The sequence below is a fragment of the Ceratotherium simum genome, chromosome 37, assembly GCF_057802395.1.
Source record: "Ceratotherium simum simum isolate JZ-2026a chromosome 37, ASM5780239v1, whole genome shotgun sequence".
Lineage (NCBI taxonomy): Eukaryota > Metazoa > Chordata > Mammalia > Perissodactyla > Rhinocerotidae > Ceratotherium > Ceratotherium simum.
The window spans coordinates 2,535,512-2,547,535 of NC_141936.1; the positions used below are offsets into that span (position 1 = coordinate 2,535,512).

At 54.0% G+C, this 12,024-nt stretch overlaps 1 protein-coding gene across 1 annotated transcript; it reads left to right on the forward strand.

Moving 5' to 3' along the window:
- Positions 1 to 10,317: 10,317 nt before the first annotated feature.
- On the forward strand, positions 10,318 to 11,296 carry LOC101407500 (olfactory receptor 6B2). The gene has a single exon (XM_004427736.3). The coding sequence runs from the start codon at positions 10,361 to 10,363 to the stop codon at positions 11,294 to 11,296; it is 936 nt and encodes a 311-aa protein (XP_004427793.1). The 5' UTR covers positions 10,318 to 10,360.
- Positions 11,297 to 12,024: the final 728 nt, after the last annotated feature.

Below are 12,024 nucleotides of genomic sequence, written 5' to 3' on the forward strand. Positions count from 1 at the left end.
ACCAGGCAGGCTGGGGCCATGTCTGGGACTCTCACAGCCCAGCATGGTGCCTGGTGGGCAATGGACAAACATTCGCTGAATTAATTCCCCAAAGTACAAAAAAGAGGTTCTATCTGTCTGCAGGGAACAACCAGGAGCCTTCTCAAGACCCCAGCCTCATCCCGCAGGGAGTCCTGCCTGAGGGTCATGAGGAGGAACTGGCATCCTTAGAATGAGTGTTCTTTGGGGGCGGGCACACCGTCACCACCTGGGGCCCTCCCCCGGGTAAGAATCTCAGGATGTGGGCCCAAGCATGTGCACAGACCCTTAAAACATTAGACAGCTTTTCAGATGACTCTGATCACCTCCAGAGTTCAAAAACTGGTCTATCAGGCAATTGGAAACAATCTAGAGGAAACTTGAGCAGGCACTCACATAACCAGCACTGAATGTGGAAGCACAGAGGAAGGGTGGAGGGGCCGTGGAGACCACCAGACAACCTCAGGGCCCAGACTGCTCGGCCCCGGGGAGGCTGCTCAGGCACAGACCGCCTGTGTCTGACACTGCCCAGGGCCTCCTGGCTTCCCCCCTCACTCTTCTCTCTGTGGGTCTCTACCCACCACCCGCCATGGAGCCCCTTATGTAAAGATGTGCATAGACCATTTGTCATCCTCTGGTCACTATTAGGAATCATGTAAAAAGTCATCAGATTCCAACCAGCAAGGGGCCGATGCCGAGCCCTGGAACCTCTCACAGTGCCGTCCCTGGCGTGGGATCCTGCACTCTGAGCAGGTCCAAAGAGTAGCATGTGATGCCCACCTTCCATCGTTGCTCATTTCTTCCTTCGTTCTGCCGCATGTATTGGTTACAGTTTGGTGTCCTGGCTGGCCATCCCTCTGCGTCAGGCCTGAGAGCCACGCTAGAGAAACAAAGTGAGCAAGACTCAGCCCACCGTGGCAGCCCTCAGAGTCCAGCGAGGGAGACAGGGCCTGGGTAGACAATGACAAAGCTGGGGCAGGGTGCGGGGTGGGGTGCAATGTCGAAGCCAGAAGAGATAGAGCAAACCCAGCTGGGCGTGTGAGGGGGCTGAGGAGGTCGCCTGCACGGCAGGTTATTTAGGCCTGAAAACAGGACAGGAGTTTCTCAAGTTAAAAACTAAAGAGGAGGAAGGACGCTCCTGGCAATCCCAGCCTCAGCAAGGCCCCAGCAAGGCCTTAGAGGCAGGAAGCGGTGCCGTCGTGGAGAGAGGCTGGAGCGCCCGCCGCCCGGCATTCAGGAAGGGAGACTTGAGGGGCAGGTGGAGGTCAGCATGCAAGTGCTTGCAGGCTGTGGCAGGCAGCACACAGACCACGTGGCAGGTGTGAAGATGGATGGGCCCTGCGAGGCAGTCAGGCCACAGAGGAGGCAGCTGGAGCTGCCCAGGGGAAGGGTGAGCACCATCCGGACTAATGGGGCGGCATGGAGCAGGCAGGGCGCATCAGAGAAGCTTCTGGGTGTTCAAATCAGTGTCAAGGGACCAAACGGATAACAGAGCTACTTAAGGAGACCGAGGAGAGGGAGACCCTTTGAAGGGAAGCTGACGAGGCTAGTTTGGGCAGTAGTGAAATGGAGACTCTACGGGAGCCTGATTTCACAGTTGGCAGAGGGGAAATCCTATCAAATGTGCAAAAATAGGGTCCAGGTTTAGGGGAATTGTACCGAGGCCAGGTGAGCAATAGGACGTCCCTGGAGGTCTGGATGGTGATGGCGTTTGGGATTTGGGAGGTTTGACTTAAGGGATGAGGCTGACATTTGGGATCAGGAATTCAGCGCCAGCCTGAGGACTGGCCTACGGAGGAAAGGCCCTGAGACTCCGGTTTTGCGGGAACCATGTCGCCGCTTGAGTGAAGGCTGACGATGATTTGGGTATCTGGCTTCTTCACCCACGGCCCTCGCCTGCATCCGAGCTGCTCACGCCCGGCGACGTCTCCCTGACTGTCTCTCCCGTCTTAGGCTCTGCCACGGGCGCTATAGACTCCGAGTCTTCCCGTTTTGAACATGAAATTCATCTCTGTCGGCTCTGGGATCCATCCAGGTCTCCGCACCATTGCAATCCAGAGACGACGGACAAACCTTCTTCAATTCACATTATACGTGTCAGCCCGCTCCCTGAATTGGCCTGGTTTTGATTCAGTATAGACACTGCTTTGTAGTCAAGAATCACAGAATCCTGGTATTTTACAGAATTCTGAAGGCCCTCGAGCCCTTGCCTTCTCTGGACCACCCAGTGCCCTGCCCCGGGGCCAGGCCTCAGGTTCCTCTGGCTCTCCTAGGGAGGGCCACTCTTTACCCTGGGGACCCAGTCAACCTGGAACAGCTCTTTGGATGGGGAGAATGCCCTTCCTCCCGGTGTGCGCAGGGGCATCTCGCTGCCTCCCACACTCGGAAGCTGAAATCCTCTGAAATCCTCCCTTATCTAAGGTATGAAAAAGCTGTTTCCCTGCATCACTCTGAGTGCATGTGATTGATCTGTGTACATCATTCCTGTATCGTTCCGATGGAGGTTTTGGTCCCAAACACAGCCTATGTGCACCCCTGTTAAATGCCACTGTTAGCCTCACTACTGCCCAGACTCTAAGACACTGTCGCATCCCTGTGTTGTCACTAAGCAGCACACTGACCATCCCTGCCCAGCTCAGGGTCCTGTCCAGCATGCATGTTCCCTCCTGGGTCTCCTGGGTGTCAGGACCTTGGCTTCGCCTCCTCCATGTGCAGTGGCTCGTCTGCCTCCCAGTCACCGCTCGGCTGCTCAGTCAGACCCTGTGGCCCCGCGTTGTTTAGAGGAGGGGCAGGAGGCCATCCTGTGCTGCTCCACCAGCCAGGGACCCAGGCCCAGGCTCTGCCGGCACGATGCTTCCCTGGGGCCACACACAGGTCACAACCAACTGACCCATTCCTTCCTTCATTCACTCATTCATTCATCCAAGTGCCCATGATGTGCCAGACACGAATCTAGGCTGTTGAGACACAACGATGAACAAAACGGACAGAAATCCAGCCCTTGTGTGGCTGACATTCTATGGGGGGAGGGAGAATACACAAAATAAATAAGCAAAATACTCAGAGTGGCATTCAGGGACACGTGCTGAGGAGAAAAGAGACAACAGGCGTGATCGGCTGAGACAGCCCCCCAAAGATGCCACGTCAGATCCCTGGAGACTGAATGTGACCTGGGTCCTTGCAGATGTAATTGAGCTAGGAATCTGGGGATGAGGAGGGGATTGTGGCTTGTCCAGGAAGGCCCTCAGTGCAATGATGTGTCCTTATAAGAGACACAGAGGAGGCTGGACACAGTAGAGGACACATATGACCCCAGAGGCAGAGATAGGAGAGAAACTGCCACAGGCCCAGGAAACCTGGAGCCACCAGAGTCTGGAGGAGGCAGGAATGACCATGCCGGGGTGGGGATCAGGAGGGAGCTTGGCCTGCCCACTCCTGAGTCCAGACTTTGAGCTTCCAGAACTGTGACAGAATAAACTTCTGTTGTTTTAAGCCAGTTTGTGGTGCTCTGTTAGAGCAGCCCCAGGACACTAACCCCGAGGGGAGGAGAATGAGAACCTCCCGGGTGGGTGTGGGGAGAATGTGTGGGCAGGAGACACACGTCTGGGAGAACATTCCAAACAGAGGCAACAGTGAGGAATCTGAAGGCCCTGAGGTTGGAGGAGGGAGGCAGGCCCATCCTCAGTGGCTATGGGTGAGATGAGAATAGAGAGAACAGGGAGGGTCAGAATGAGACAAGAGAGGAGACCCAGGCCCGGCAAGTCCTTCCCTCTGGGTGTGCAGGATGGTGGAGCTTCCCAGCTAGGGAGGGCCAAGACCTGACTCATGTCCTGTGGGTCCTCTGACAGCTGAGTGGCCCATATGCTGGCCACCCATGGCAGTGGCTGTGGCCTCCACCCTTTCAGCCTCAGAGACAGCCCACTCCCTCTTGTCCCGCCACGCTCCTCCAGATGGCGGTGCAGTTCCTGCTAAGGGTGGCCTTGCTCTCGGCAAGGACACGTGCCTGACCTTTGCTGCGTGCAGGACCAAGGGCTGCCTCGGGGACAGTGGCTCCCCAAGTTGAGATTGCAGGACACAGCCACCGAGGTGTGTGGTGATGGAGCCAAACAAGGGCCATGGGCGGGGGCACCACAGACTTGCCCGGGCGCCCTCAGCCAGGCAGGGGCCAGCCCAGCCCCAGAGGCACGAGGACCTGGCTAATTAGCAGTGTGGGCAGTGTCATCAGCATGGCGGGGTAATTGGACCCTGGAGTCCCCACCCTCCATCAAAAAAAGCCACAGTCGTTCCTCCCCAGCTGCTCGAGCATCTCGCTTCTCTGGAGTATCTCTGAGACACGGTTGGTCACTGTGGCCAGCCTGCTAGTTGCTGGACACAGGGAGAAGCTGCTCCTCGCTCCTGCAGACAGCTGCAGCCATTCACAGTGAGGCTTCCAGAACCCCCAGGTAGGAGCCAGCACTTGCCATGCTGATGCATGATGCGTTTTGCTGTGATTTTAGAGCATCATGCACACCTTGCATCGTGGTGGAGTGAGTGTGTGTGCATGTGTGACACCCCTCACCATGCATGCCCCCTCACACCAGTTTGGGGCAGGGGCTATGCAGAACTCTGCTCTGCAGTTTCATCGCCAGCACCCAGCACGATGGCTCAAGGGTGCTCCGTAAATGATCCTTGCATGTATGTACACATCTATGGGTACCGTGTTGCCCCTCAATTTCTAACATCACACCTGGCCTTACCCAGCAGCCTCACGTGGACCAAGCAGAGCAGAGGACATCTGCCCCCATCCTACTCAGGGGCAGACCACTTGCCCGTCCAGGTGGTCTGCCAGTTACAAGGGGAATGGCTGCAGGCTGATGCTGCAGGTGGAGGCAGGGGAGACTCTGCTGCGGTACCCTCTCACAGACCCCAAAAACACGTCCCTTCTCAGTGGAAGAATCTTCGCTTTCCTCTCTCAGGTTTTCTTAAAGGAACTCAGTTAGCATTTGCTGGCTGGGTAAAAACCTTCTCTCTAGCACCTTAAAGAACCTACTGACGAGGAGAGAACGCTGGGCTCCCTCATCAAAACCCACTTAGCCTTTCAGACTCTGTGCAGGGACCAGGGGGGAACAACAATGTTGAAAACACAGCCATTCTTGGGGCTGGCCCCATGGCTTAGTGGTTAAGTGAGCACGCTCCACTACTGGTGGCCCGGGTTTGGATCCCGGGCACGCACCGACGCACCTCTTCTCTGGCCATGCTGAGGCCGCGTCCCACACACAGCAATTAGAAGGATGTGCAACTATGACATACAACTGTCTACTGGGGCTTTGGGGAAAAAAAAAGGAGGAGGATTGGCAATAGATGTTAGTTCAGAGCCAGCCTTCCTCAGCAAAAAGAGGAGGATTAGCATGGATGTTAGCTCAGGGCTGATCTTTCTCACAAAACAAAAAAAAAAGGAAAGAAAACACAGCCATTCTCAAAGCAACGTGGGAGCAGAAAAGACACGAGAGGAAAACAAGATGAACTCGGATTGAAGACTGGTGTTGAGTTGGTAGCAACATACAGATGTTAATCCATAGTTTTGACAAGTCTTCCCTCGTCCTGTGAGATGTAACCTTAGAGCAGCTGAATGAAGGGTCTGGGGGATCTCTCTGCACATCTCTGCAACTTGTCTATAAGTCTAAAAGTATTTCAAAGTAAAAAGCTTATTTAAAAACAAAATACAGCCGTTGTCCAAAGTTCAGGTCAAGTAGAATATGCTCTAAAGGGTCCTGAATTTGGAAATAAACACAAGTTTATTTAACCAATCAACCTAGTATTAATTAGCCGCTCATTAATGATTGGTTACCACTCTCCAAACAACCATCACAAACCAAGGGGCCTCCACTGTCCTGAGATGAAGATCAGAGGCCTGGAGCTCCCTAGGCAACCCAGCCAATGGGCAGGGACCACTGGTCTTCCGAGCGGCCCCCAGGGGTCCCTCCCTGTGGGCTGTAGGGCCTCCTGTGGCCACTCAGCCAGGACAAGGGACACAGGTGTGGCCCTGGCCCACGTCCAGAGTGGCAGCACTCAGGATCAGATACTGAGACCCCTGACACGGCAGGAGGTTATCACTGCTTTTGCTGTAAAGAAGATGGTAGGTTTTGTCTGAAATCCTGGAGTAGACAGTAGGTCTTCTGAAGCCGGTCCTCAACTTGGACCTGCATGCTTGCATTGTAAGGCAGGAGTGGCTGTGTTGGCCCCATGGGGAGCCTGGCTTCTCATGCCAAGCTCGACCTTGACAGAAGACAGACATGTCTCTCCAGGGCAAAGCTGTACCCTGAGGCAATTCCTTTCCAGAAATTTCTTTTTCAGCCCAGACCTCCCCCCTCAACTCCAGACTTACATAGCCAACCACCTACCATCACAACCCGGATATCCAACCAGCACCCCACACTTCCCTAAAGCAGAACCCCAGATAACGGGGCACTTCCATGGTCTTCTCCCGCTCTTCCTCTCTCATCATCAGGTGTCCTGGGCTGAAAAGCTGGGTCTCAGAATCACATCTGCCACCCGCCCACTAGCCTGCTTCCTATCCACAAACTCGCCATGCTCACTGCCTCTGGCCTTGGGAGCTGCTGTTCTCTCTGACAGAAACACTATTCCCTGATTTCCTGGGGCTCTCCTCATCACCACGCTCAGACCTCCAGGTGAACGGTATCCCCTCCAAGAGGCCTGGCTCTGCTACGCGTCACTCCCAGGCACATGATGGAGCAGGGGAGGAAACAGTTTTCCTCAACCCTCTTAGGATCCCTGGCTGAGTCTGAAAATTATACTGACCAAGACAGATGGACAGGAGAAAAGCATACAAATGTATATAACATAAGTTGGACGTAACACAGGAGCCTTCATAAGGAAATGAAGATGTGCAGAAATGGTTGAACCTGAGTGTTTTCATGCTAGGTTTGATGAAGAGTGAACAGGCATGGGGGATTACGATGGGGTGAAGTGTAGTGAACTAGGGGAAGCTTAGCAAAGTCTGTTGTCAGGATCCTTCTCAGCAGCCTTTTGTCTTCAGAGATAAGGATGCACCTTTCCTCCGGGTGCAGAAGGGCACTTCTCACATGACCCGCTTCAGGGAAGAAGGTGGGAGAGGTCAGAGGGACCTTCCTGCTTCTGCCGTTTTCCCAAACTCTTTCCTCTTAACATACTCAATATGCCAAGGTTGGGGTGCACGTCCTGAACCCCACCCACAGTATTATCTCCCAAGTTTTATTGCCTCCTTCGCCCCATTTCCATGTCCACTCTGCCTCTCTAGCTGGAATGCGAGCCCCATCCAGGAGAGCTACATCTCCCGCCCCATCCCCGGCACGTGTGCAAGAAATATGTCTCAAATAAAAGAAAACTAGATCAGCAAGAAGGATGCAAGAGACTTGTGAAATCTGAGTCACTGTCCTGAGAGTCAGCCTGGTGAGATGGAGACACCTTTCCAGACTGAGACGGGGCAGCCAGGAGGCAGAGGCTAGGAGAAGCCCGGGAGTCGCGGGGGTTCCACGTCAGCATCCCCAGGAGACCCTGTGGCTTCTCAGCAGGCTCATGACTGTTAGCGTCTGCTGGGCACGCGGGTTCTCACGGAATATCGTCGTCATGAGCAAATCAAAATGCTACGCCTGGAATTATTTTACATGCCCACAGAACTCTCCTTTACTGCTGCACCTTCGGTCTGGGGTCCACCCTCAAGACCAGTCCAGGGGTGGGTGTTGCAGGGATGTCTGGTCGTGGTAACGGCTCACATTTGTTGAGTGCCCTCCTCGTGCCAGCTCTGCCAGAGCAGGGTGGTAAGGTGGGCGCTGCTGTTCATATTTCAGGGACAAAGACACGGAGGCCCCTGAGGTTAAGTGACATGCCCCAGCTGTCATCCCAGGGACGGCATGAAGGTAGCAGGGTCTGGGTGCCCAGGAACAGGGCCTGAGGCCACTTTGCGGGAAGGGAGAGGAGAGGAGAGGTATGTGGCAAAGGTGGTCACCACGCCAGGTGCAGGTTGCTCGGCAGAGGAGCGTGGTGGGCCCGGTGGGAAGAGAGGAGGGCTGTGGAGAACAGGTACAGAGCCGCCTGGCCCGAGGGCTGCAGTAAGGCGGGTAGGGTGAGGGAAGGTGTTCTGCTTGCAGCTCAGGGCCAGTGCAGTGTGGTGCCGCCCGCCGTGGGTGTGGCTCCATGAGAAGCCCCTCCATCCTCGTGCCAGCATTGGTCCTGGGTGTTTTGTAGGAAGTGGTCTCATCTGCCTCCCTGCTGCCCACGAGAAGCTCCTGTGCCTGCCTGTGGCCTGCCCACCCTGATGCCCCCTCCCATACAGCTGCCTTAGCTTAGGGCCCTCCCCAGCTGTGAGCAGCCACACACAGTCTGCCCTTCTCCCGCCCGCCCAGATGACCCAATGAAAACAGTCCCAACTGGGGCGCAGCACACCCATCCTGTGTGTCTGGTCTCCCAGGAGCCCAGTAGCCTTCCCCACGTGCCTCCAGTGGTTTAGTCCAGTTTGAGGTTATGCCCTGTTGGCTGGGGTCCCCGACCTCTTGCCCAGTCCCTTTCCTTCCTGCTCAGTGGCCACTGCACTGACTTGAAGGAAGCTTCCAGGTCTGTGACGGAGGCTCATGTGGCTCTGGGAGCCGCCCAGGGCTCCACTCTGCGTGTGCCCTCTCAGACTTGGAGGTCCGCCCAGATGGTCCTGCACTAGTGCATGCCCTCAGCTTGGAGCTCTGGGTCTCGCCCCAGCCCCTGCATCCTGCCCCTCTGTCTCCATCACTGTTGCTGGACCCCATTCCCGCTCCCCCAAGTTGCCTCCTCTTGCTCACCAGCAGCTCCCAGCAGGTGAAACCGCATCAGCGTATGGCAATACTGGACACTTGTTTTCCTTCTATCTCTCCTCTTTGGGTTATTTGTAGCCATCTTTGCCAGCATATGACTGTAGACAGTTCTTAAAGTCAAGTCACTCCAGGCATTCCCCACCACGTTCTTGGATTCATTCTTGTTCCCACACCTGGCTGGGACATGCACCTTCAGTTTGGACCCCTGCCCTCGCCCACACACCGAGGGGCAGAGACAGAGGCCAAGGGAGGTGTGGCTGGAAAGGTCGCAGTGCTGGCTGTATGGACCCCCAACTGCATCCCAGCCCCAACTTCCCCGCAGCTCCATGGTCACCTTTCTCCACCTCATCAAAGCCCCTGGGTCCTCTGCCACTGCGCCTTCTCCTCATTGAATCCGCTCTTGGTCAGCGCCCACGTCCTCCTTTCTCTGTCATTCCTCTCTGCGTCTCTCAAGAACCACGGCCACAGCCTCGAGGGGCTCCTTCTCCATCTACTGCAGAGCAGCTCTGCAGGCTGTGCTCCAGGGGCTGCCCTGGGATTCTGCTGGCCTCAGACCCTGGGGTCCATGCTTCCCAGCCCCGCTGCAGTTGGCTCTGGCCAGGAAAGGAGCAACGTCTCCATATGAGTGTGTGTATAAGACATACATAAGTGTATATGTATATGAGGGTGTGTGAGCATGTGAGTGTGAGTGTATATATGGATGTGTGTGAGTGTAAAAGTGTCATATGAAGTGTATGTATCTGTGTGACTGTGTATATGCAAGTGTGTAGATATGAGTGCATGTGAGTGTGTGTATATGGGTGTGTGTGAGCAAGTGTGTATAGTGGTGCGTGTGTGTGTAACTGTGTGCAACTCTGTGTGTGTGTGGCTTGGGGTGGGGATGGGAGCAGCGGGTCACACCACCAGAGACCCTCACTCACTTGTAGCAGCTTCTCACGGCCCTGACAGCTCTTCCTCCAGCGAGGGTGGTGGGCATGACCCCATTCAGAGCCGGCTGCCTTCTCCGTGGAGACCTCTCCATGCCGTGGCACGACACAGCAGAGAGCCAGCACCAGCCTGGCCATCTCGAAAATTCAGGGGGAAAACTTAATAAAATAAGCCTTTGTCCTGATTCATTGTGATTGAGGTGGTGGCAGGGAACCCAAAGCCTATGTCCGCTTGTTAAATGAAGCCCCACACCCAACACCAGAGCAAAGAAACCAGTCCTGTTCCCAGCTACCCTTCTGGTGGGCCCTGCAAATGGCCTCTTTTATCAAGTCCTAAACAGCCGTTCCTCTGCATACCCTCTCTCCCTGTGTCCTACTTTGTTATTATATCTAAATGCAATCACACGGGGCCTTTCTACTTGAAAACGTGGCAAATAAACGTATCATAGCACCCCCCTGCTGCTCATAGAGCCAGGTGTCTGGTCTTTGGGCCAAAACTCACCTACAGGCTGAGCTCTGCTTTCTCCCCACAGCGGCCCTCAGCCTCTGACCCCGGCACGACGGTGTTTTGCAGGCCCAGGCTCCCAGCACAGAAGAATGAGGGGAGAGAATGTAACCAAGGTCAGCAAATTTGTCCTGGTGGGCTTTCCCACGGGCTCCCAGCTGCAGTATGCCCTCTTCTTCCTCTTCCTGCTCACCTACCTCTTTGTCCTGGTGGAGAACCTGGCCATCATCCATACTGTCTGGAGCAGCGCCTCCCTCCACAGGCCCATGTACTACTTTCTGGGCTCCATGTCCTTCCTGGAGATCTGGTATGTGTCTGACATCATCCCCAAGATGCTGGACGGTTTCCTCCTGCAGCGGAAACGCATCTCCTTTGTCGGGTGCATGGCTCAGCTGTACTTCTTCAGCTCCCTGGTGTGCACCGAGTGTGTGCTCCTGGCCTCCATGGCCTACGATCGCTACGTGGCTGTCTGCCACCCCCTGCGCTACCACGTCATCATGACCACGGGGTTCTACGTCCAGCTGGTGGTCTTCTCCTTTGTGAGTGGCTTCTCCGTCTCTGCGATCAAAGTCTACTTTATCTCCAGTGCCACGTTCTGTGGCTCCAATGTCCTGAACCACTTCTTCTGTGACATTTCCCCCATCCTCAAACTGGCCTGCACAGACTTCTCGACCGCAGAGCTGGTCGACTTCATCCTGGCCTTCATCATCCTGGTGTTCCCACTCATGGCCACCATGCTGTCCTATGGACACATCGCCTTGGCTGTCCTGCACATCCCCTCGGCTACTGGCCGTTGGAAAGCCTTCTCCACCTGTGCCTCCCACCTCACAGTGGTCACCAACTTCTATCTCGCCATGATCTTCATGTATGTCCGGCCCCAGGCCATTGACACACGAAGCTCCAACAAGCTCATCTCTGCTATTTACACTGTCCTCACTCCAATAATCAACCCATTGATCTACTGTCTGAGAAACAAAGAATTTAAGGATGCCTTGAGAAAGGCTCTGGCCTTAGGTCAACTTTCATAGTAGGACAATTAAATGTCCTAGAATCTAATTTGTAGTAATTATAAAATAATATCTTATATGGAACTTCATGCTCTTTAAAGTAAATAAATGAAATTCAGTAAATCTACAGAACTGTACACAAATAATAGGCCTTCATCTAGATGTGTTTCCAGGACCACATTCACGTAACCAGCACCCAGATCAAGAATTACAAGTTTCCCTCACGCCCCCTGTCCCAAGATTACCACTGTCCTGACTTCTAACAAAATACTAGTTTTGGTGTGTTTGAGGTTTTTATGAATGAAATCATGAAGGATGCTTTATGTTCAGCTTTTTTAATTCAATATCATGCTAGAGTGAATCCTTGATGCTTTGCATATAGCAAGAATTCATGCATATAACATATAATATTCCATTGCATAAATATATCACAGTACATGTGTGCATTTTACTGTTGTGGACAGTATTATGGATACTGTCTATTATGGATGGTGCTGCTGTAAACATTCTGGTCCATGTCTTTTCATTAATGTACATACAGTTTTGTGAGCAATGTGCTAGGCTAGCCCTAGGTACATATAGGCTACACCTATACACCTATAATTGCTGAAACTTAAGGTATGTGTACGGTCAGGTTTAGTAGAAATTGCAAAACTGTTTTGCAAAGTGGGTGCACTGATTTTCACTCCCACCAGCAGTGTATGGGAATTCCAGCAGCTCCATGTCCTTACCAACACTTGGTACTATGA

Excerpts from the sequence above, each read along its gene's own strand:
- LOC101407500 (XM_004427736.3), top strand. The coding sequence starts at position 10,361 with ATGAGGGGAGAGAATGTAACCAAGGTCAGCAAATTTGTCCTGGTGGGC.